At 39.9% G+C, this 25,600-nt stretch overlaps 1 protein-coding gene across 1 annotated transcript; it reads left to right on the forward strand.

Moving 5' to 3' along the window:
• The first annotated feature begins 208 nt into the window (after nucleotides 1-208).
• On the forward strand, nucleotides 209-22,730 carry ppp1r14bb (protein phosphatase 1, regulatory (inhibitor) subunit 14Bb). The gene is made up of 4 exons (XM_057856085.1): nucleotides 209-722; nucleotides 19,120-19,203; nucleotides 19,273-19,305; nucleotides 19,382-22,730. Exons 1-4 carry the CDS (start codon nucleotides 522-524, stop codon nucleotides 19,448-19,450), a joined length of 387 nt encoding a protein of 128 aa, XP_057712068.1. The 5' UTR covers nucleotides 209-521; the 3' UTR covers nucleotides 19,451-22,730.
• The last annotated feature ends 2,870 nt before the right edge of the window (nucleotides 22,731-25,600 follow it).

The following is a 25,600-nucleotide window of genomic DNA, read 5'->3' on the forward strand; positions in this document are numbered from 1 at the left end:
ATCTTACCATTTAGAACAACTCATAATATTGTTCATTTTTTCCCAAATAATTTCTCCTAAGCTAACACCAACTGCCATTGACTGGAATAGACGTCCAACCTACTAGGACTTGGGAGGTGGGTGTGAACTGACTTATAGGGAGGAGACAAAAAGTCCATGTTATGTCTTCCCTTTTTTTGTCTCTGTGGCTCGAAAAGGAAAACACGCACACGCGCACGCACACGCGGCTCTCCTGGGGACGCGTGGAAGGAAAAGAGAGAGAGCGAGAGAGAGAAAGGGAGGGAGAAAGACAGCTAGAGGGACGTTGGCTTTCTCTTTGTACTGGATAAAGAAGAGTGGACTGCCTTCCTTTTTTTATGTAAGCAGAGTTCGCATGCTGTAAATAGGCCAAGAAGCCGGTGACTTTTTCTATATACGTGCGGCCTGGAGCAAGAAAAGCAACTCCTCTTTTGATCCAAAGGCGAATAATCCCCCTTTTTTTAGCACCCGGGGGGTTGGATCGGATCTCGAACCGAGCGAGAATGGCGGCCGTCACGAGCCCGGAGACGAGCCCTCAACCCCGGGTGTATTTCCAGACGCCGGCCGGCACCGCGGAGGAGCCCGAGACTCCGGTTCGGAAGCAGGGACGCGTCACCGTCAAATACGACCGCAAGGAACTGAGGAAAAGACTCAATTTGGAGGAGTGGATCATCGACCAGCTAACGGACCTCTACGACTGTGAGGTACAGTAACATTATTGTTCCGATCGAACGCATTGATGAGTCCTAAAAGGCCGCTTTTGTCTTTTTAACGAGCGCTATTATAGCCAGACTGCATTGTTAGACTAACAAAGCGAGACGAATGAATGGCAATTACACATGTATCAGCGTGTGCAACTACAGGTTGGCTATTCATAGCTCACGTCGCCTTTATAGGCAAGCCATGAGACCGGGAGGCTGCTCTGCCATCTCATTGGTTGAGGGATCTTTAAAGCACACCTGTGTAATATTGATCTAGCACTGCAAAAACCCTCCAATTGGAGACCCGGACCCAAGCGAGCACGCTTTGTGAGTCACAAGGCCTGTCGAGGGAACAGCAGCGGTCTATCCACGTACGCTTATACAGTGGTACCTCGATCTATCACTTTTGTAACCAGAGAAGGATCATCTGACCCGAATCAGCATATCTTTTATGAGCACTATGGTCCTCATTAGTCATTCTCTTTCACACTCGCAAAACCACAGGGTTGGATTGCTCCCATTCGCATCTTGAGTGTTTGCAGGGCAGGGCTGCCTTGGCTTTGTCGGACAGTGGACCGCTCAGGCAAGCAATCGGGCGGACAACCTTTTTACGTATTCCAAAAGCTGCAGTTTACCCACAGTATGTAATATACAAAAAAACCCATTTTTTATGTGGTGACATATGACACTTAGCCACATAGACACTGTGGTCCGCATCAGTGCTTAATTTGTAGATCATAAGGTGCCGGAATTCATTGTACATATGACAGTGCAGATGGCACAGGTCCCAGAACATACGCAGAAAATGGTGCTGAAAACAACATGTAAATGTCCACTTGCCATGCTGTTGGACTTACAAACCTCAATTTCAGATCATATCCATGATATACATGTTATGACAACAATTTACAATTATTTAGGTCAGTGGTCTCCAAACTACTACACATAGGGCATAGTGGGTGCAGGATTTCACTCCAACAAAACAAGACCACAGCTTTTTACCAATCTGGTGTTTTATAAGTGTAATCAGTTGATTGCAGTCAGGTGCTGCTTGTTTTAGAAGAAACCACATTGGTTAAAAGGTCTGCTTGATCGGTATGAACAAAAACCAGGACCCACAGCGGCCATCGAGGACAGGTTTGGAGACCCCTGATTTAAGTTATACTCTGAACAGCATGGGTCTATCCACGCACACTTATATAGTGGTATATAGTATATCAGCATATCTTTTGTGAGCACTATGGTCCTCATCAGTGCTTAATTTGTAGATCATAAGGTGCCGGAATGCAATGTATATATGACAGTGCAGGGATGACGAGACGGGCACAGGTCCTGGAAGATACGCGGAAAATGGTGCTGAAAACAACACGTAAATGTCCACTTGCCATGCTGTGGGACTTACAAGCCTCAATTTCAGATAATATCCATGGTGTACATGTTATGACAAGAATTTACAATTATTTAGGTTATACTCTGAACAGCAGGGGTCTATCCAAGTACACTTATACAATGGTACCTCGACCAAGGGCGCTGAAGTCACTCACAGCCAAGGGCGTATGTTTGCATAGGGACGGTAGGGACATAACAGTACCAACTTTTGAAGCCAAGGGTGGATCAGTTGATACAAATCCCTTTTGTATCCAGAGAAGGATCATGTGACCCTAATCAGCATATCTTTTGTGAGCAACATGGTCCTCATTAGTCATTCCCATTCATACTCGCAAAACCACAGAGTTGGATTGCTCCCATTCGCATCTTGAGTGTTTGCAGGGCAGAGCTGAATTGGCTTTGTCGGACAGTGGACCGCTCAGGCAAGCAATCGGGCGGACAACCTTTTTACATATTCCAAAAGCTGCAGTTTACCCACAGTACAAGGGGCGGTGTAATAATATACAAAACAAAACATTTTTTACGTGGTGACATATGACACTTAGACACTTAGACACTATGGTCCTAATCAGTGCTTAATTTGTAGATCGTAAGGTGCCGGAACGCAATGTACATATGACAGTGCAGGGATGACGAGATGGGCACAGGTCCCGGACCATACGCAGAAAGTGGTGCTGAAAAACAACACGTAAATGTCCACTTGCCATCCTGTGGGACTTACAAGCCTCAATTTCAGATAATATCCATGGTGTACATGTTATGACAACAGTTTACAATTATTTAGGTTATACTCTGCACAGCACGGGCAATTGCCCACATACCACAGGTGGGACTTACAGTACACAGTCAGCAATTAGTTTCTCAACAGGTCTAACTTGTAAAACATAAAAAAAATCTTTAGATGACAGTAGATAACACAAACCCATTCAATTGCGAGTTTTACCCCCCCCCCCCCCCCACCCCCCGTCTTCTCTGGCTCCAAAGTTCCCACCGCCTTACAAATTGTGCAGCCCAAACATGAATTCCCCATAAGGGTACTGGCCTGTTGCTCCGGCTGTTGGTGGTCCACCTGGCTGATTGCTGGTGCTATAGCTGGTCCCCACTTCGGGTGGCGCTGAACCTGACCAGCTGCTGCCACGGTAGCAGCCTCCTGCCCCGGCTTGGCTGGCTGTCCGTGAACCTGGTTATCTGCTGCGGCGCTGGCCCTAGGGACAAGAGACCATTATAGGGCCACCGCAACCCACCCCTGCCACGACAACATACGCAGTACTTTTAACTCTTTGCAAGCGATGACAGAGTAAATTTTCCAATCATTTAATTTGAGGTGGACAGTTAAATTTAACAGACCGTAATGTGATGTGACACAATAGAAACATTTTCCATCTATTGTCCCATGTAGGCTCCAATACAATACAACTGAGAGTGCTATGCCTGCCTGCTAAGCAACAAAACAGTATAACTAAACGTCATGTGCCTGCCCCCTCCACATCCCTGGGGTTATCAAGCCCTCAAACAGTGATGCGCCTTAAGCCTGACCTGTGATATGGTGGAGCGTCGGTAGTTTCTATTTTTTAAAATTAACTCTCCATGTTTAGCGTTTATAACAATGACAGATTTTAATTTCCCGCTTCAGGGCATGTGCGTAGTGTAGCCTTGAGTGCGCCATAGCGGGGTAAAACCATTCTCTGCTATTTTTTGCTGACAAAAACGCATGACTAATTTCGTCTTGTTTTAGTTTATCTTGGCTAAAAATGTTTTCATCAGTAAAATATTTTTTAAAAAAGCCCCTCCCAACCCCAAAAAGGCAAAAAAATAAGGTTTCTAACTATTTTAAATGAACATTGACACATGAGCACATATTGTAGAGCAGGGGTAGCCAACTCCGGTCCTCGGGGGCCCCTATCCAGGTTATTTTCCATGTCTCCCTCCTCCAACACACCTGACTCAAGTCCGAGAGTTTAAAAGAACGCTCACTGTTAGAATTACTCTAATGTATGCTAACGCTGCGAGTTACATTTAGTGCGTGATGATCACCCAGCATAAAACTTTAAAGGCTAAAGCAACATTGCATGTTCTCTCATGCACCCCACTTCCCACGCCACTGACCTCGACTTCTAAACGTCTCGACTTTCAGAATTTTCAGGTTAAGACGCGCCTCAATGGGGAAATATTGCTTCTTGTTCCGAAAGAAATTTCTGGATATGGAAGGCTAAAATACAGTGGGGCAAATAAGTATTTAGTCAACCACCAATTGTGCAATTAGAGAGGCCTGTAATTGTCAACATGGGTAAACCTCAACCATGAGAGACAGAATGTGGAAAAAAAAACAGAAAATCACATTGATTGATTTTTAAAGAATTTATTTCCAAATTAGAGTGGAAAATAAGTATTTGGTCACCGACAAACAAGCAAGATTTCTGGCTGTCAAAGAGGTCTAACTTCTTCTAACGAGGTCTAACGAGGCTCCACTCGTTACCTGTATTAACGGCACCTGTTTTAACTCATTATCGGTATAAAAGACACCTATCCACAATCTCAGTCAGTCACACTCTAAACTCCACTATGGCCAAGACCAAAGAGCTGTTGAAGGACACCCGAGACAAAATTGTAGACCTGCACCAGGCTGGGAAGACTGAATCTGCAATAGGTGAAACGCTTGATGTAAAGAAATCAACTGTGGGAGCAATTATTAGAAAATGGAAGACATACAAGACCACTTATAATCTCCCTCGATCTGGGGCTCCATGCAAGATCTCACCCCGTGGCGTTAAAATGATAACAAGAACGGTGAGCAAAAATCCAAGAAACACACGGGGGGACCTAGTGAATGACCTACAGAGAGCTGGGACCACAGTAACAAAGGCTACTATTAGTAACACAATGCGCCGCCAGGGACTCAAATCCTGCACTGCCAGACGTGTCCCCCCGCTGAAGAAAGTACACGTCCAGGCCTGTCTGCGGTTCACTAGAGAGCATTTGGATGATCCAGAAGAGGACTGGGAGAATGTGTTGTGGTCAGATGAAACCAAAATACAACTTTTTGGTAGAAACACAGGTTCTCGTGTTTGGAGGAGAAAGAATACTGAATTGCATCTGAAGAACACCATACCCACTGTGAAGCGTGGGGGTGGAAACATCATGCTTTGGGGCTGTTTTTCTGCAAAGGGACCAGGACGACTGATCTGTGTCAAGGAAAGAATGAATGGGGCCATGTATCGAGAGATTTTGAGTGAAAATCTCCTTCCATCAGCAAGGGCATTGAAGATGAGACGTGGCTGGGTCTTTCAGCATGACAATGATCTCAAACACACAGCCAGGGCAACAAAAGATTGACTTTGTAAGAAGCATTTCAAGGTCCTGGAGTGACCTAGCCAATCTCCAGATCTCAACCCCATAGAAAATCCGTGGAGGGAGTTGAAAGTTGGTGTTGCCCAACGACAGCCCCAAAACATTACTGCTCTAGAGGAGATCTGCATGGAGGAATGGGCCAAAATACCAGCAACAGTGTGTGAAAAGCTTGTGAGGAGTTACAGAAAATGTTTGGCATCTGTTATTGTCAACAAAGGGTACATAACAAAGTATTGAGATGAACTTTTGGTCTTGACCAAATACTTATTTTCACTGTACATGGAAGATACGTCTCTACTCGCAGAATTTTCAAGTTACGAAACTACTCCAGAACCAATTAATTTCGTAAGTCGAGGTACCACTGTATATATGCAGGGGGCTTTGGTAATTCTCAGTCGCTGGTAAGCTTTGAAGCTCATGTCAGCTCTACTGAGCTGCCGATGACCCACATGCTATTCCAAGCGCGGAGGATACGTAGACTTAGCGGGTTGGGATGTATTCCTCGAAGAGCCGTAGCCGTGGGAGGCACACCTGGCCGGCGCGGAGGACGCGTCCCAACATAGCGTGGCATAAGCGCCCGGGGGAAACTCTTCAACACCACTAAAAGGTGATTAAGTGTTCCACAGGGGATTTTGAGATCAATGTGCTTTGACTCTCGGCCAAAAATGAATTCAATATGCGCGTCCGAGAATGGGATAAGCAGCCACATGACTGTGAAATGCAGGGGCGTTATGAGACAAATTGCAATACTGGGGCACAGCTGGGCAATGGTGAGCGAGCAATTTTTTAAAAACCATTGACTTCAAAACTATTGACTATTAACAGAGTAGCGTTGTGCTTTGACATATTTCCGTAAAATAAACGTTAAATGCACTTTTTTTAGCTTTTAACCAAGAATCGAGACTGTTTTACGTCCATATCTTTGAAAAATTCGGGGATTTAAGCATTTATTCATGAGAATTTTCGCCAGAAAAGCGCTGTTTACATTAGGTGGCCGCTGGCCTCATTCGCTAACAGAGCAGCGTTGTCCTTCGACATATTTACGTAAAATGAATGCTAACTTGCCGTTTTGTTTTGTTTTTTTGCTTTTAACCAAGAATCGAGACTGTTTTACATTCATATCTATGAAGAATTCGGGGATTTAAGCATTTATTCATGAGAATTTTCGCCAGAAAAGCGCTGTTTACGTTAGGCGGCCGCTAGCCTCATTCGCTAACAGATTAGCATTGTACTTAGACATATTTACGTAAAATAAACGCTAACTGCAAGTTTTTTTTTTGCTTTTAACCAAGAATGGAGACTGTTTTACGTCCATATCTATGAATTTGGGAATTTAAGCATTTATTCACAAGAATTTTTGCCAGAAAAGCTCTGTTTACAAGCGGCATTCGCTAACAGAGTAGCATTGTACTTTGACATATTTATGTAAAATAAACGCTAACTGCACGTGTTTTTTTTTTTGGTTTTCTTTGCTTTTAACCAAGAATTGAGACTATTTTAAGTCCATATCTAGGAGGAATTTGGGGATTTAAACATTCATTCACAAGAATTTTCCCTAAGAAGCTCTGTTTACATCAGGCGTCCGCTAGCCTCAGTCGCTAACAGAGTAGCATTGTACTTTGACATATTTACACAAAATAAATGCTAAATGCATGTTGTTGTTTTTTTTTAACCAAGAATCAAGACTGTTTTACGCCCATTCTATGGAGAATTCAGGAATTTAAGCATTTATTCACAAGAATTTTCTTCAGAAAAGCTCTGTTTACATCTGGCGGCCGCTAGCCTCATTCGCTAACAGAGTAGCATTGTACTCCGACATATTTTCGTAAAATAAACGCTAACTTCACAGTTTTGCTTATTACCAATAGAGACTGTATTACATCCATGTCTATGAAGAATTCAGGGATTTAAGCATTTATTCACAAGAATTTTCACCAGAAAAGCTCTGTTTACTAGCCTCATTCGCTAACAGAGTAGCATTGTACCTCGACATATTTACGTAAAATAAATGGTAACTGCACGGTTTGTTTGCTTTTAACCAAGAATCGACTGTTTTACGTCTATATGTATGAAGAATTCGGAGATTTAAGCATTTATTCACAAGAATTTTCACCAGAAAAGCCACGAGCCTCATTCACTACAACTATATAACTAACTATACAACTGTATAATGACAATAAAGGGCTATTCTATTCTATAATAAGTTTTGATTGCATATATATTAATAATCTATTTACAAATAATTTATAATTGATTCTGCATGATTTCCTCAAGCATTAAGTTTCTGATGTGAAAATTGAGTGATTTATTAGCTGTTGAAAAAAATTTAAGTTGCTATTTTGGCCAAAAACGTATATGATATGTTAAATATTGCTACTGATCCTGAAAATATTGGTGATTATCTCTGCATTTGGTGATATTTGTGTTTGTAGTGTAAAATCTGAGAATTTTAAAACCATTTTAAGTTGTGTTATACTGATAAGACGAATAATAAATCGGGATTTTATAAGAGAACAATAGGCCCTGCGCCCCATGTCACGTCAATATATTATGAAGTCTATGTAAAGACGAACAACAAGGCTGATTAGTGTATAACCTGTAAAGCAGGTAGGAAAATGTCATTTGCACTGTTGACTTTATGATTGGCAGTTTGCCACACGCACCGTACTATTGATACTGCAGTCACATGTCTTTGGCGTCATCGAAAAAATGATTCTCTATTACACGATATCTATAAAAAGAGCTAAACAGTCACTCGTGATGTATCGTCAGAGCATTAAAATAGGCTGCTCTTCTTAGATGATTGTCCATTAAACGTAAAAGGAGAGTTGTGCGTCACGTAAAGAACAAACACAAGAGTGAAGGACGCTGGGATACACACATACACATACAGTAGAGGTCCCTCTTAGCCAATTGGATGACAAGAAGATGCAAGGCAATAGCCAATGGCAGAACAGCTATAAGTATGTTATGTTCAGTAAACTCTGGGAGCTGCGAGTAGCAGCCTTTCTCATTCTGAAATTTCTCAACAAGAGACAATATTTTCCAATTGAGGCATGTCTTAACCTGAAAAGTCTGTATGTAGAGACGTTCTTAAGTAGAGGTACCACTGTATTTCAATACAAGGGCGTAGGTTTGCATCAGGACGGTAGGGACATAACACTAGCAACTTTTCAGGATGCTGAGGCAATATTTCGCCATTGAGGCATGTCTTAACCTGAAAATTCTGTATGTAGAGGCGTTTTTAAGTGGAGGTACAGTCGTATGAAAAAGTATCTCCAGCTTTTGGAATTTCTCACATTTCTGCATAAAAACACTATGAAATGTGATCTGGTCTTTGTCAAAATCACACAGATGAAAAAACAGTGTCTCCTTTAACTAAAACCATCCAAATATTGGTAGGTTTTCACATTTTAATGAGGATAGCATGCAAACAATGACGGAAGGGGGAAAAAAAGTAAGTGAAGCATCACTTTTAATATTTTGCCCCCCCCCCCCCCCCTTTGGCAGCAATAAGTTCATCCAGACGCTTCCTGTACCTGCAGATCAGTCTGGCACATCGATCAGGACTAATTTTGGCCCATTCTTCTCTCCAAAACTGCTGTAGTTCAGTCAGAATTCCTGAGATGTCAGGCATGAATCTCTGTCTTTAGGTCATGGAACAGCATCTCAATGGGGTTCAAGTCTGGACTTTGACTTGGCCACTTCAGAACGTGTGTATTGTTATTCTGAAACCATTCTGAAGTTGATTTACTTCTGTGTTTTGCACCATTGTCTTGTTGCGGACTCAGGTTTTCCTGCAAAACATCCTGATAAACGGTAATTCATTCTTCCATTAATGATTGCAAGTTGTCCAGGCCCTGAGGCAGAAAAACAGCCCCAAATCATGATGCCCCCTCCACCATGCTTCACGGTGCGGATGAGGTGTTGATGTTGGTGAGCTGTTCCATTTTTTTCTCCACACATGAAGTTGTGTGTTACTCCCAAACAATTTAGCTTTGGTTTCATTAATCCTCAAAATATTTCGCCAAAACTTCTGTGAAGTGTCCAAACACCTTTTTTGCGAACATTAAACCAGCAACAATGTTTTTTTTAGACAGCAGTAGCTTCCTTTGTGGAGTTCTCCCATTCTTGGCCATAGTTTTACAGATAGTTGATGTGTGCTATTGGACAGTGCCAGTGATTTCTGTAAGTCTTAAGCAGGCTAGCAGCCACACTAGGGTTCTTTTTTACTTCTCTGAGTATTCTGCGCTGAACTCTCCCCATTTGTAGACAACTTATCTAACTGTCGATTGATGAACATCCAGACTTTTAGAGATGGTTTTGTATCCTTTCCCAGCTTTATACAAATCAACAATCCTTGATCGCAGGTCTTCAGACAGCTCTTTTGACCTAGCCATGATGCACACCAGACAATGCTTATCATCAAGACAATTCTTACCAGGTGTGTGTTTTATAGTGGGCAGGGCAGCTTTAAACCACTCATCGGTGATTGGGCAAACACCTGACTTAAAATGTGTGGTCAAAATTGGTTTCAATTGCTCTTTAAGTCTCCTTAGGCAGAGGGCTCACTTATGTATTTTTCCCCCTTCTGTCATTGTTTGGATGATATCCTCATTACAATATGAATGTTTGGGTGCTTTTAGTTCAAGCAGACACTGTGTGATTTTGACAAAGATCAGATCACATTCGATGGTGATTTTATGCAGAAATGTAAGAAATTTCAATATGTTCAGATCCTTTTTCATACCACTGTAGAAAGATTTCCTGACCAATGTGTCACTAATCATTGTATCGCCATATCATGAGATCGTTATCGTGAGCTTTGTATTGCGAATCGTATCGTTAGGTTCCAAAAGATTCCCACCCCTATGTGAAATACCTACATACCTACATACCTACAAGACACGAGCCTAAACCGAGAGGCAGACACTGTTTTTACATCTGTGTGATTTTGACAAAGATCAGATCACATTTAATGGTGATTTTATGCAGAAATGTGAGAAATTCCAAAATGTTCAGATACTTTTTCATACCACTGTACCACTGTATATGTTTTTGACCTCTTCTGGTGCGACACGTAGTATAAAAAATCTGCTACTTTAATTTTGTACATTTATATTCAATGGGCTAAGGTCTTTCCCATGTAAACTACGCTTCACAGTCGATGATTCTGAACACAAAAAGGACCGTTCCCAAACGGGTGAGGTCAAATTTGACAGAATGTAACCAGAGAGGCAGCTTCAGCTCGCAGCGGAAAATGTCTTCCTGTCCTTTTGTTCGCCACGTGCGTCTTTATGAGGCTCTGACTGAGGCCGTTTCCACTCCACACAGTTGATTCCAGAAGAGGATTGGTAACGTTCCTCGTTCATATAATTCCTTGAAAGGACGCCACTAGTGCCCAATTGCGCCGGCAGACAAGAATGCCAACATGTCGGGTGTTCATCCAGCCACCTGCTCTGTCAATGCGACTACTAATGTTATAGTTATGAATACAGTGGGGCAAATAAGTATTTAGTCAACCACCAATTGTGCAAGTTCTCCTACTTGAAAATATTAGAGAGGCCTGTAATTGTCAACATGGGTAAACCTCAACCATGTGAGACAGAATGTGGAAAAAAAAAAACCTGAAAATCACATTGTTTAATTTTTAAAGAATTTATTTGCAAATCATGGTGGAAAATAAGTATTTGATCAATACCAAAAGTTCATCTCAATACTTTGTTATGTACACTTTGTTGGCAATAACGGAGGCCAAACGTTTTTATGTAACTCTTCACAAGCTTTTCACACACTGTTGCTGGTATTTTGGCCCATTCCTCCATGCAGATCTCCTCTAGAGCTGTTTTGGGGCTGTCGTTGGGCAACACGGACTTTCAACTCCCTCCACAGATTTTCTATGGGGTTGAGATCTGGAAACTGGCTAGGCCACTCCAGGACCTTGAAATGCTTCCTACGAAGCCACTCTTTTGCTGCGCTGGCTGTGTGTTTGGGATCATTGTCATGCTGAAAGACCCAGCCATGTCAATGCCCTTGCTGCTGGAAGGAGAATTTCACTCAAAATCTCTCGATACATGGCCCCATTCATTCTTTCCTTTACACAGATGAGTCGTCCTAGTCCCTTTGCAGAAAAACAGCCCCAAAGCATGATGTTTCCACCCCCATGCTTCACAGTGGCTATGGGGTTCTTCGGATGCAATTCAGTATTCTTTCTCCTCCAAACACGAGAATCTATGTTTCTACTAGGGCTGTCAAACGATTAAAATTTTTAATCGAGTTAATTACAGCCTAAAAATTAATTAATCGTAATTAATCGCAATTCAAACCATCAGTCAAATATGCCATATTTTTCTGTAAATTATTGTTGGAATGGAAAGATAAGACACAGGATGGATATATACATTCAACATATGGTACATAAGGACTGTATTTGTTTATTATAACAATAAATCAACAAGATGGCATCAACATTATTAACATTCTGTTAAAGCGATCCATGGATAGAAAGACTTGTAGTTCTTAAAAGATAAATGTTAGTACAAGTTATAGAAATTTTATATTAAAACCCCTCTTAATGTTTTCGTTTTAATAAAATTTGTAAAATTTTCAATCAAAAAATAAACTAGTAGCCCGCCATTGTCATGGGTGCTGAAGCTTATAAAATCAGTCGCACCCAAGCGCCAGCAGAGGGCGGCAAAACTCCATAAAACACTATTAACAAGTGGGCATTTCACTGTACTGTCATTTAAATCTGTCTGAGCGGGGCATGTGCGTTAATTGCGTCAAATATTTTAACGTGATTGATGAAAAAAATTAATTACCGCCCGTTAACGCGAAAATTTTGACAGCCCTAGTTTCTACCAAATAGTTCTATTTTGGTTTCATCTGACCATAACACATTCTCCCAGTCCTCTTCTGGACCATCCAAATGCTCTGTAGCGAACCGAAGACGGGCCTGGACGTGTACTTTCTTCAGCAGGGGGACACGTCTGGCAGTGCAGGATTTGGGTCCCTGGTGGCGCATTGTGTTACTGATCATAGCCTTTGGTACTGTGGTCCAAGCTCTCTGTAGGTCATTCACTAGGTCCCCCCGTGTGGTTCTGGGATTTTTGCCCACCGTTCTTGTTATCGAGGGAGATTATCAGTGGTCTTGTATGTCTTCCATTTTCTAATAATTGCTCATACAGTTGATTTCCTTACACCAAGTGTTTTACCTATTGCAGATTCAGTTTTCCCAGCCTGGTGCAGGTCTACAATTTTGTCTCTGGTGTCCTTCGACAGCTCTTTGGTCTTGGCCATAGTGGAGTTTGGAGTGTGACTGACTGACTGAAGTTGTGGACAGGTGTCTTTTATACTGATAATGAGTTTAAACAGGGGTCATTAGTACAGGTAACGAGTGGAGCCTCGTTAGACCTCGTTTGAAGCCAGAAATCTTGCTTGCTTGTTTGTAGGTGACCAAATACTTATTTTGCACTCTAATTTGGGAATAAATTCTTTAAAAATGACACAATGTGATTTTCTGTTTTTTTTTTCCACATTTTGTCTCTCATGGCAGAGGTTTACCCATGTTGACAATTACAGGCCTGTCTAATATTTTCACGGAGGAGAACTTGCACAATTAGTGGTTGACTAAATACTTATTTGCCTCACTGTATCTATGTGAATAGGCAAAAAAATTGAACCTCGTCTTAGAATGCCTCAGTGTGATTTAATGTTAAGTTCTTGTCAAAATGCGACATCTACGTCTTCCAGTTTGAAGGCCTAAATACCAAACAGCGATGGGCTCAGAGAGCAACAACAAAAAGTGGCTGTTGCACTGCAGGAAGTGAAAGACTCTAGTGTGTCTCTGAAAGAAAACCCCCCACACAGAGACGCACACATTTGTGTTAATAGTTCACACGTGGCCTCACGCAGAGCACACATACGCACATCCAGTTGAGTTTGAGTCAGCATGTTATGTTTTTTTAAGTGACTAATAAGTTAGGTCGAGCACGTAGTAAAGAACAAATGCAGGGAAGATTTTGAGGTGAGTCACCCAGTGGAATATTTGGGTGTTTTGTCACAGGAAGTTAAGTGCATAGTGTCAAAATGTGGTTTAATTTCCAAGTATGAATTTCGACCAGACGTATAGCAGAATGAGAGAATTCTTTGAATGGCCAATGGTGACATAATGGTAATCGGCGTTAATCCTTGTTTGTGTGCATTTCTATTTTAATCTGCTCTTAATCTCCCGTACGGTTGTAGTGAGAATGTGTGCATGGATTATATGTCAATCTATATTCTCGGCAGTAAAACTGCCATTTTTGATTTCTTCAAATGTCAGCGACGTGGATAACGTGGTGTCAAATTCGTTTAAATGGCTAACACTTTAAATAGATTGGTAAACTCGTTTTAATTCACAGTGAAAGTTTTTGAGGTGAGAGTCGTATAAATGGCAGACAATGAGTCTTCCTGCTTACTGTCTGGCGTGTTCTCAACCAGCCAAAACATTGCAGGCTGGCCTCCCGAAGTCTATTTTTACTCTCTGGTCCATGAAAAGTACCTTGATGTCACCCCTTAAGTGGGGGAGGGTGACATTTGTCTTTGTGTCCCACCCTTAACACACACAGTAAAACACTTTAGGAGCTAAAGTTACCGAAACACTAAAGGGACATCGACAGAAATAAAATAAATTTAAGCAATCTGCTGCGCACCAGAAACTATCTGGTACACATTAGCATGATATAGCATTTAAGATAGCGGACTTTTGCGTTGCAAGTTAGCCAACTGTTGTAAACATCAGCCATTTATAGTATTAAGGCTCGCGGACTGTTTGATATGCAAGTTAGCCAATTGTTGTAAACATTAGCAATATATAGCATTTCAACTAGCGGACTTTTGCTAGGCAAGTTAACCAATTGTTGTAAACATTAGCATAATATCGCATTTAAACTAGCAGACTTTTGCTATGCCAGTTAGCCAATTGTTGAAAGCATTAGCATTATATAGCATTTAAGCTAGCGGACTGTTTGATATGCTAGTTAGCCAATTGTTGTAAACATTAGCATTATACATTATTTAAGACCCCAGACTTTTCTTATGCAAGTTCATCAATTGTTGTAAACATTAGCATTATATAGCAATTAAGCTAGCCGATTGTTTGATATGCAAGTTAGCCAATTGTTGTAAACATTAGCATTATACATTATTTAAGATCCCAGACTTTTCTTATGCAAGTTCGTCAATTGTTGTAAACATTAGCATTATATAGCAATTAAGCTAGCCGACTGTTTGATATGCAAGTTAGCCAATTGTTGTAAACATTAGTATTATATAGAATTTAAGATAGTGGACTTTTGCTATGCAAGTTAGCCAATTGTTGTAAACATTAGCATTATATAACATTTAAGGTAACGGACTTTTGCTATGCAAGTTAGCCAGTTGTTGAAAGCATGAGTATTAAATAGCATTTAGGCTAGCGGACTGTTTGATATGCAAGTTAGGCAATTGTTGTAAACATTAGCATTATATAGCATTTAAGATCGCGGACTTTTACTATGCACATTAGCCATTTGTTGTAAACATTAACATTATATAGCATTTGGCCAGCGTTGCTTTGCAAGTTAGCCAATTGTTGTAAACATCAGCATTATAGAGCATTTAAGCTAGCGGACTGTTTGATATGCAAGTTAGCCAACTTGTAAACATTAGCATTATTTAGCATTTAAGCTAGCGAACAGTTTGATATGCAAGTTAGCCAATTGTTGTAAACATTAGTATTATATTGCATTTAAGATAGTGGACTTTTGCTATGCAAGTTAGCCAATTGTTGTAAACATTAGTATTATTTAGCATTTCAGCTGGCGGACTTTTGCGATGCAAGTTAGCCAATTGTTGTAAACATTAGCATTATAGAGCATTTCAGCTGGTGGACTTTTGCGATGCAAGTTAGCAAATTGTTGTAAACATTAGCATTATATAGCATTTAAGCTAGTGGACTCTATGATATGGGCGTTAGCAGATTGTTGTAAACATTAGCATAATAGAGCATTTCAGCTGGTGGACTTTTGCGATGCAAGTTAGCAAATTGTTGTAAACATTAGAATTATATAGCATTTAAGATAGTGGACTTTTGCTATGCAAGTTATCCAATTGTTGTTAAACATTCGAATTATATAGCACTTTAGCTGGCGGACTTTTGCTGTGCAAGTTAGCCAATTGTTGTAAACATTAGCATTATATAGCAGTTAAGGTAGCGGACGTTTGCTATGATAGTTATCCAATTATTGTAAACATTAGCATTATATAGCATTTAGGCTAGCACACGTTTGCTACGCAAGTTAGCCAATTGTTGTAAACATTAGCATTATATGGCATTTGAGGGAGCAGACTTTTGCTATGATAGTTATCCAATTATTGTAAACATGAGCATTATATTGTATTGAAGATAGCTGACTTTTGCTTTGTAAGTTAACCAATTATTGTAAACATTAGCATTATACAGCATTTAGGCTAGTGCACTTTTGCTAATCAAGTTAGCCAATAGTCGTAAACATTAGCATTATATAGCATTTCAGCTAGATGACTTTTGCTCTTGCAAATTATTCAATTGTTGTCAACATTAGCATTTCAGCTCGATACTTTTGCTATGCAAGTTAGCCAATTGTTGTTAACATTAGCATTAAAGTCAATTGCAACAACGCAAGGAGGAACAATCTGGTGCGAATCAGAAACAATCGTTATTTTATTTCTGTCAATGTTGCTTTAGGGGCTCTGTAAAAGTCACACTGATGATCAAGATTTTCCAGCTAAACCAAAATGTTGGCAGAAAAATTGCTCCATCACCCTTAAACGTGTTAACACAGACCCACTTAGTACGCTAAAGTTGAACTGTTGTTTTTCAAAATTGCAAAACTGAAGAAAAATATTCTGTTGTATTCCGAGCCAGTTTTGCGGTAGAAAGTAACATTTATGAGTACAAGCTAGCTGTTTAGCTAGCTATCTTTACTACGTTAAAAGCTGATTGAACACTAGGAAGGTTGTTGATGTGCACCATAGTTTTAGTTTTATCAGTGTTATTATGGCAAAGTACTGTGCGTTTAAAGTAAAAACATTTTTAAAGCAATTCTGGTTCATCTCACTGTCAATGGAAGCCAACGAGTTAAAATACAGTAGCGCCTTACTGTCTGTACACATTTTATTTAATACCTGTCAGTTTATGGTGAAGTAAGCGTCTCTTAATTTCCCTAAGCTGTCAGACGTGTTGGGCATATTTGGAAAAACTTGTCAAACAGGATATAAACTAATCTCCATAACGGCTTTCTCATGTGCATTACACTAAAACACAGCCCCACTGAGTTAGTGAATGCTGGAACCAAATATTATCTCTTTAACCAAGATTATGTTCTTATCACTTTGCAAGCAAAGTGTACGGCGGCTTTGTTCGGAGGGGGCGAAAAATGCTGAAGTGTGCGAATATCTGGGAGTAAATGCATGAGTCAATCATCTGCAAGGCAGCACAAAGGGCGCCTGCAGAAAGCAGGCTAGAAGTCAGTCTGGGGGATTGTTTTGGGAATCCACCAAAGCCTGCCCGCCGGACTTTTCCGAGCTACCCCCACTCCTCTCAACACGCTCCCTAAACTACTATCTTTCTTCTTCTGGCTCTATAATCGATTTCAAGACGATTTCTGTTGAAACAAGCTAATGCTAGCTTTTCTAGATGGAAGCTGTTTAGCTAACTGGTCTCTGAAACTACTTGCTTGGATTGGATTTTTTCAAATTCTATGTAAAATGGCCTTCAATTCTGTCTGGGAGTCAGGGCCTAATCCACGTGTTGATACTGTGAGGGTACGCAAAGCTGTGTGGTGCTTGTTGATGTGTTGTGGGCAGGTGCAGAGACAGCTGCTGTGTGCAAATTGTGGCTTTGGGGGAAGCAAAGAGAAGCCAGATTCCTGGAGAAACACGTCAATATAGGGGGGTGACAATGAGAATGTGGAAATGCTACCTTTGGAAGGCTTGAGAAGACGTTCTTTGTTTCGCCATCCTTGCAGCTCATGGGTGGATGTTTCCATCTGGTGGTCACATTTGGTACCTCACTGAGTTCTATCACCTTCAGTAGTAGCCTTATATGTCCATGTCATCCAGCAAGCCGAGAACCAAAAGTGGTATTTGCCATGTGGCAAAATGGATTTTGTAATGTGGCATTTTTTTTGCCATGGGGCAAAATGGATTTTGCCATGTGGCTTTTTTTTTTTTACTATGTGGCAAAGATTTTTTGCCATGTGACAAAATGGATTTTGCCATGTGGCAATGATTTTTTTGCCATGTGACAAAATGAATTTAGCCATGTGGCATTTTTTTGCCATATGGCATTTTTTTTGCCATGTAGAAAATTGATTTTGCCATGTGGCTTTTTTTTTGCCATGTGGCAAAATGGATTTTGCCATGTGGCATATTTTTGCCATGTGGCAAAATGGATTTTGCCATGTGGCATATTTTTGCCAAGTGGCAAAATGTATTTTGCAATCTGGCTTTTTTTTTTTTTTTTTTTTTTTGCAATGTGGCATTTTTTTTTTTTTTTTTCATGTGGCATTTTTTTTTGCCATGTGGCAAAATGTATTTTGCCATGTGGCAAAATGTATTTTTCCATGTGGCATTTTTTTGCCGTGTGGCCAAATGGATTTTGCCATATGGCAAAATCCATTTTGCCATTTGGCATTTTTTTGCCATGTGGCAAAATGTATTTTGCCATGTGGCAAAATATATTTTGCCTTGTGGCATTTTTTTGTTTTTGTTTTTTTTTTTTTTGCAATGTGGCATCTTTTTGCCATGGCTTTTGCCACGCGGCAAAAAAATTCCGCACGAAAAAAAAAAAAAAATTCCACATGGCAAAAAATGCCACATGGCAAAATCCATTTTGCCACATGGCAAATACCACTTTTGGCTCTTGCAGTCTCTCCACAGATGGCCATAAATGTCAATGCCAATGACAGCCATATGTACGTGGACGCCAATGACGGCCATATACAGTAATGCCAAAGATGGGGATACAGTATACACCGTGCACTTGTGACATGATTGTTTTTTTATACTCCAAATATGTGTACTTACTTGTACACAACTACGGTTACATGTATTTCAAGTACATGTACTTTTGTGTACTTTCCCTAAATTAGTGCTCTTACATTAAGTTATGCCACAGGTACTTGTACTAGCTTGTACTACAAGTTTAGTACTTGCGTGTATTTCAACTACAAGTTCATGTATTTGTTGTACAAGTATTTGTACTATAGGTTTGTGTATTTGCATGGACTTGTAATACAAATTCATGTACTTGGGTGTACTTGAACTCTAAGTTTGTGTACTTGCATGTACTAGTTCTAAAAGTACGTCTACTTGCTTGTTGTTGTAGTACAAGTATTTGTATTATAGGTACGTGTACTTTCAGAACATGAATTTAGATTGTTATTTTCATCTGTAGCGCTGCAATGCATGCTAGGAGGCATGTTGGACAACAGCAGTGTTGACAGCAGGTGGCAGCAGAGGTTGACTGTCTCCCCCAAGGAAGAAGTGATGGTCAAATGAAGCTACTTGAAGCAATAAAGCTTTGCAGCCAATTGGTTTAAAGCTTCATTGTGGTACTTACATTTCCGCATGTGATATTGATTTTCGTTTTCCTTTTCAGGAGGAAGCCATCCCAGAGCTAGAGATAGATGTGGATGAACTGCTGGATATGCCCAGTGACGTAGAGCGGGCCGCCAGAGTCAAGGTAGGAGACCTTCTTGATAGTTTTCAGCTTTTTCAAAAAGAATCTTGAATTAAATAGGATGTCTTACAGGACTTATTGGTGGATTGCTTTAAACCCACTGAGGTAAGAAGACACCCAAATGTCTTTTGACTGAGTTAGTTTTTCACAATAACGCTTAAGTGTGCCACCTTTGGTGTAGGACTTCATCTCGGAGCTCCTGGACAAGATCAGAGGGATGCAGAAGCTCTCTACGCCTCAGAAGAAATGATGACATCCCTCCTTTTGGTTCTTCAGTCACCTCCCGTCTTCCCCTCGCCCTTTTCGTCACTCAAGTCATCAAGTGCTGGAGTTAAAGGGAAGACTAGTCCAGTTTTGTCAGGTCAAACATACAACCAGTTTATTTTTTTCCTAGCGGAGTTTAGGGGTGAACTTTACTGTACACCACCAATGCCTCCTTTTTACCGCCCCGAGATGCATTTAAAGACTGCTGCAAAATCTGCACTCTTGACCACCAACGAAACTCAAGCTGTGTATTTATTTAAACCAGCGACAAAAATAACGCTAATATAGCCGTGGCTGAAGTAGGTTTTGCTAAATTCCCTCCGGTTGCTAAATGCTAAAATCGTCATAGCATTTTTTAAAATTTCATTTGAAACATTTTTTTCCTGCTGTTCCGTACCTGAGAGTTGATTTTATTTTCGTAAAGGACTGGTTCCTGTTTTAGTGGATTTTTTTCCTTGTCCCTCAACTAAGATGCCTTGTTGTTTTTATAATTATTATACATATATTTTGACTCTTTTTTTCCTTTTCTTGCTGCTGCTCTTTCTCCTTTTTTGGAACACTTTGGACATTCTCTCCGATATGAGGCTCATTCCAGAACTGGAGGACATTTTGACACTTGACTTTTCTCATTTTCTGCGACATATTCATCAGTAATCGCTAATAAACTAATAAAGGCTTGATTAGCTTAGCTTAGAAGTTAATAGCATGATTTTTATGACATGATTTAGTTGATATTCACACAGTAACAGGGTTGCAAATCCAAACTAATGTTAGCTTTATCCCAAGAGTACAAGCTAGCTTTTTAGCTAGCTAGCTGTTACTTGTGATAAAGAAGACCAACTTAGAAGTTAAGAAATTTGTTTTATTTTAGCCGTCTTCTTGCTAGCTAGATAGCTCTTTTGATTTTTATGACATGATTTAGTTGATATTCACACAGTACAAGAGTTGCAAATCCATACTAATGTTAGCTTTATCCCAAAAGTACAAGCTAGCTGTTTAGCTAGATATCTGTTACATGTGATAAAGAAGAGAAACTAGCTTAGAAGTAAAGAAATTTGTTTTATTTTAGACGTCCAATGGCTAGCTAGATAGCTCTTTTGGTTTTTATGACATGATTTAGTTGATAATCATACAGTAAAAGGGTTTCAAATCGATACTAATGTTAGCTTTATCCCACGAGTACAAGCTAGCTGTTTAGCTAGCTAGCTGTTACTTGTGATAAAGAAGACTAACTTAGAAGTTAAGAAATTTGTTTTATTTTAGCCGTCTTCTTGCTAGCTAGATAGCTCTTTTGATTTTTATGACGTGATTTCGTTGATATTCACACAGTAAAAGGGTTGCAAATCCATACTAATGTTAGCTTTATCCCAAGAGTACAAGCTAGCTGCTTAGCTAGCTAGCTGTTACATGTGATAAAGAAGACAAACTAACTTAGAAGTAAAGAAATGTGTTTTATTTTAGACATCCAATGGCTAGCTAGATAGCTTTTTGGTTTTTATGACATGATTTAGTTGATATTCACACAATAAAAGGGTTGCAAATCCATTAGAATGTTAGTTTTATCCCAAGAGTACAAGCTAGCTGTTTAGCTAGCTAGCTGTTACTCGCGATAAAGAAGACAAACTAACTTAGAAGTAAAGAAATTTGTTTTATTTTAGACATAAAATGGCTAGCTAGATAGCTTTTTGGTTTTTATGACATGATTTAGTTGATATTCACACAGTAAAAGGGTTGCAAATCCATCAGAATGTTAGTTTTATCCCAAGAGTACAAGCTAGCTGTTTAGCTAGCTCGCTGTTACTCGCGATAAAGAAGACAAACTAACTTAGAAGGAAAGAAATTTGTTTTATTTTAGATGTCCAATCGCTAGCTAGATAGCTCTTTTGACAGCTAGCTAGCTGTTAATTGTGATAAAGAAAACAAACTAACTTAGAAAGAAAGAAATTTGTTTTAGTTTAGATGTCCAATCGCTAGCTAGATAGCTTGCACTTTAGCTAGCCGTTAGCACAGAGGTGCGTAGAGTTGCCAAAAATTTGACAAACAGCGCTACAGATGTAAATCACAATCAAAATTCATGTTCTGGGCTGATTATTTCTTCAGTTACTGTACCAGTTGTTTCATTAATTGCTAGTAATGGTATTTATTTTGACACTGTAATAATGAGAGTCTTATGGCACCTCTGTCAAATAAAGTGTTATTAACCCGAATAAATCAACAAATATGCCGCACTGGATGGCATATAGTGCAGAAATTATGGTGAATTGACTCAGAAACGTCATCTTTTAGTGTTTTATACACGGATTACTTCAAATTTGATGAGTGCAATGTAAAATAGCCTCCATTTCTGGAATGATGTTTTTTTAAGCAGGGGAAAGTAGTGGGAGAAAAATGTCATTTCTGAATGCTTTGAATGAGCGGGAAACACGTGAACAAACACAGCTGTCTCTAATGAGCCATTTGTCGTGAGTCCTAAGCCTGACAGGCGGCCAATAGGAGAAGCACAAAGGTTTGGCCGCGATTCCCGCGACCGATCGCCAACACGGGTGAGCGCCATCTTGTCACTCGTGTCTTTGCTCTCCTTCATTTTCACCCACTTGCTTCTTTTCTTTATGAAACAGATGTTGCCTTAGGTATTATTTATGTTACACAAACCAAATAAATGGAAGTCTTTTTTTTTTTTTAAGTGTAAACTGTTTTTTGAAACAGATGAGATTCTCATGTTTGGCTTCTTTTTATGTTATTTTTATTTTTTAGAAGTGAGTGTTTAATACTTAGGCCTTGATGCAGTGATCCTGTTTAGATAATGTTCTTGATATTTACCATTTGAATACTGGTCTGTTTTTAATACGATCATGAGGCGTTTTCTTGCCAAACCTCGGATTTACGCGAACAAAAATCCAATCAGATGCTTTTCGTGTGATTGACGAAGCCATGAAAACTTGAAGATTGTACTACAAGAAAAGGCAAAATCAATCATAGTCAGAGTGTTTGAGTGGATTATTTTTTCATAATCCAGGTTTTGGATGATACCTTTTTAGAATTTTTGAGATTTTGTTTTTCACTGTTTGAAAAAATTGACACTCAACAACAACAACGAAAAAATTAATTTACCGAATATTGTCATTGAGGCTAAATACAGGAGCTAAACAGATTTTAGGACAATTGAATCAAAGCAAGAAACAAATGTAGCAATATCAACAACAGGTCCTGTTTTTGTTCAATTTTGTTACACTTTTATGCAACTTTAATAAAAACGTCAAATTTTACATTGGCTTCTGGTGTTTGTTATCGGGTCACTTCCTGTTGGTTTTGATGCATTTTGTTATCACTTCCTGTTGATTTAGGCATTTAAAGTAACACGAGGTATCTTTTCAGTTTTGGTCGATTTTAGCGGCGCCGGTGGACAAAAGCGGTAGGGTTTTGCCTTATGGAAGACTGCGTTTCCCATGAACACCAGCACACACTGGCACAGTCTCGTAAAATCGTGAATCAAGTTTTTGCGCCATTGTAATGAATGGGGAATTTTGGCTATTTGAAATGAATGGGTATGGTTATAGCAAATTTTGGCCAAACCGTGCGGTTCTAGCAAAAAATGTTTAGAAATTTTGTGCTCCACAGACTTTGATTTTTTTAATGCTGGACAAAAACTGCAGAAGTATTGTATTAAAAAAAAAAAACTGGCATTTTTGGATGAACGCAGGGGCGGAACTTAGGGAGCTCCTGGGGGTGCAACCGCAACCAGGCCTTTGAGGGTGCAAAGTGGGCGTGGTTGGGCGAGGGGAGGGTCAAACAAAGTTAAGATGATGCACGGAGCTGGAATATAGCAGTATTGTCTTCGGCAGCACTTTTAATTTTTGTTTTAGTGTTCTGGATGATAACACTTTTTAGTCTTAGTCAGATTTTAGTGATCTCAAAATGTGTCTTCGTCTAGTTTTTGTTGACGTTTTCCCAAAATGTTTTTTTTTAGTAAATTTTTGGGGAAAATACTCCAAAAATGTCATAGTGTACCGACATCGACAGAAATACAATAAATTTAGGCAATCTGGTGCGAACCAGAAACAATCTGGTAAACACCAGCATTATATAGCATTTAAGCTAGCGGACTTTTGCGATGCAAGTTATCTCATTTTTTGCTTTATTGACACCAGATTGTTTCTTGTGCGCACCAGATTGTTTCTCATTGCATTATTGCAATTGACTGTAATGCTAATGTTGACAACAATTGGCCAACTTGCAAAGCAAAAGTCGGCTATCTTAAATGCTGTATAATGCTAATGTTGACAACAACTGGCGAACTTGCATAACAAAATTCTGCTAGCTTAAATGTTGTATAATGCTAATGTTTACAACAATTGCCTAACTAATAGAGCAAAAGTCTGCTGGCTTAAATGCTGTATAATGCCAATGTTTACAACAATTGGTTAACTTGCATAGCAAAAGTCCGCTAGCGTCTACGCGAGATACTGCAAATGTTTACAACAATTGGCTAACATGCATAGCCAAAATTCGTTCGCTTCAATGCGATATACTGCAAATGTTTACAACAATTGGTTAACTTGCATAGCAAAAGTCAGTGAGCTTAAATGCTATATAATGCTAATATTTACAACAATTGGCAAACTTGCATTGCAAAAGTCGGGTATCTTAAATGCTGTATAATGTAGGGTGACCATATTTTGATTTCCAAAAAATAGGACACTCAGCCCAGCCTTAAGATACATGAATTTTACTCGAAGTTCACTCAAGATGCCTATATCACTTTAATATATTTAAAGTGTGCCCACTCACTCTGGATGGAAAAATGCATTTTGGGGGGGGGGAAAATGTATATATATATGTATATATACAGTGGGGAGAACAAGTATTTGATACACAGTCAATGGGAAAACCCATTGGCAGTGTATCAAATGCTAATGTTTACAACAATTGGCTAACTTGAAAAGCAAAAGTCCGCTGGCTTAAATGCTGTATAATGCCAATGTTTACAACAACTTGCTAACTTGCATAGCAAAAGTCCACTAGTTTAAATGTGATATACTGCAAATGTTTACAACAATTGGCTAACTTGCATAGAAAAAGTCCGCTAGCTTAATGCTAATGTTTACAACAATTGGTTAACTTGCACACCAAAAGTCCACTAGCTTAAATTCTATTAAATGCTAATATTTACAACAATTGGCTAACTTGAATAGCAAAAGTCCACTAGCTCAAATGCTATAAAATTCTAATGTTTACAAAAATTGTCTAACTTAAAGAGCAAAAGTGCTGGCTTAAATGCTGTATAATGCTAATGTTTACAACAATTGGCTAACTTTCATAGCAAAAGTCCGCTGGCAAAATCCATTTTGCCACATGGCAAAAAAAGTGCCACATGGTAAAATTCATTTTGCCAGATGGCATAAAAAAAACACATGGCAACATCCATTTTGCCACATGGCAAAAAACATACCACATGGCAAAATCCATTTTGCCGCATGACAAAAAAATGTCACATGGCAAAATCCATTTTGCCACATGACAAAAAAAAATGCCACATGGCAAAATCCATTTTGCCACATGGCAAAAAAAATGCCACATGGCAAAATCCATTTTGCCACATGGCAAATACCACTTTTGGTTCTCTGCCCTGCAGGGTCAGAGGGTTCAAAGAGCAGCATGTGGCTCAGGAGCCGCAGGCCGCCGAAACCTGCTTTCGGGGCCCCTGTAAATGTAAGTGTGCTCAAAGAAAAACAAGTCTGCTTCCTCTGTTTGCCAATGACTTAAACAGGACAGTTTGCTTTTGTAAATTGTTTATTGTTTGACCTCCTCAAAGCTGTTTGCTGAGTTTGCGCGCCTGCCTCTCGCGGGCCTCGAAGGCCAACTTGGTCGCCATCAACTCATCCAGCTGTCGGCGTATCCGCGCCATGTCGAGCTGCGAAGACTCGCACTGCTGCCTCAGCGCCGCCGACTCAACCCGCAGTTGCGTGGCGGCCAGCGAGAGCTGCTCGCTGCGCTCCCGGCACTGCGCCTGCATCCTATTGGCGTCACGCAGCAGCGATTCCACGCTCACTGTCACAGAGTCAAACTGGTCTTGAGACATTTCCTAGAAGGACAAGACACTCTATTCAATTTTGGTTGACTAACATATATATATGTG

The sequence above is a fragment of the Corythoichthys intestinalis genome, chromosome 13 (genome assembly GCF_030265065.1).
Source record: "Corythoichthys intestinalis isolate RoL2023-P3 chromosome 13, ASM3026506v1, whole genome shotgun sequence".
NCBI classification, from domain to species: Eukaryota; Metazoa; Chordata; class Actinopteri; order Syngnathiformes; family Syngnathidae; genus Corythoichthys; species Corythoichthys intestinalis.

Coding starts and splice junctions, on each gene's coding strand:
- ppp1r14bb (XM_057856085.1), top strand. CDS start 522: ATGGCGGCCGTCACGAGCCCGGAGACGAGCCCTCAACCCCGGGTGTAT. Junction 723..19,119: donor CGGACCTCTACGACTGTGAG/GTACAGTAACAT, acceptor TTTCCTTTTCAG/GAGGAAGCCATCCCAGAGCT. Junction 19,204..19,272: donor AGCGGGCCGCCAGAGTCAAG/GTAGGAGACCTT, acceptor GATGTCTTACAG/GACTTATTGGTGGATTGCTT.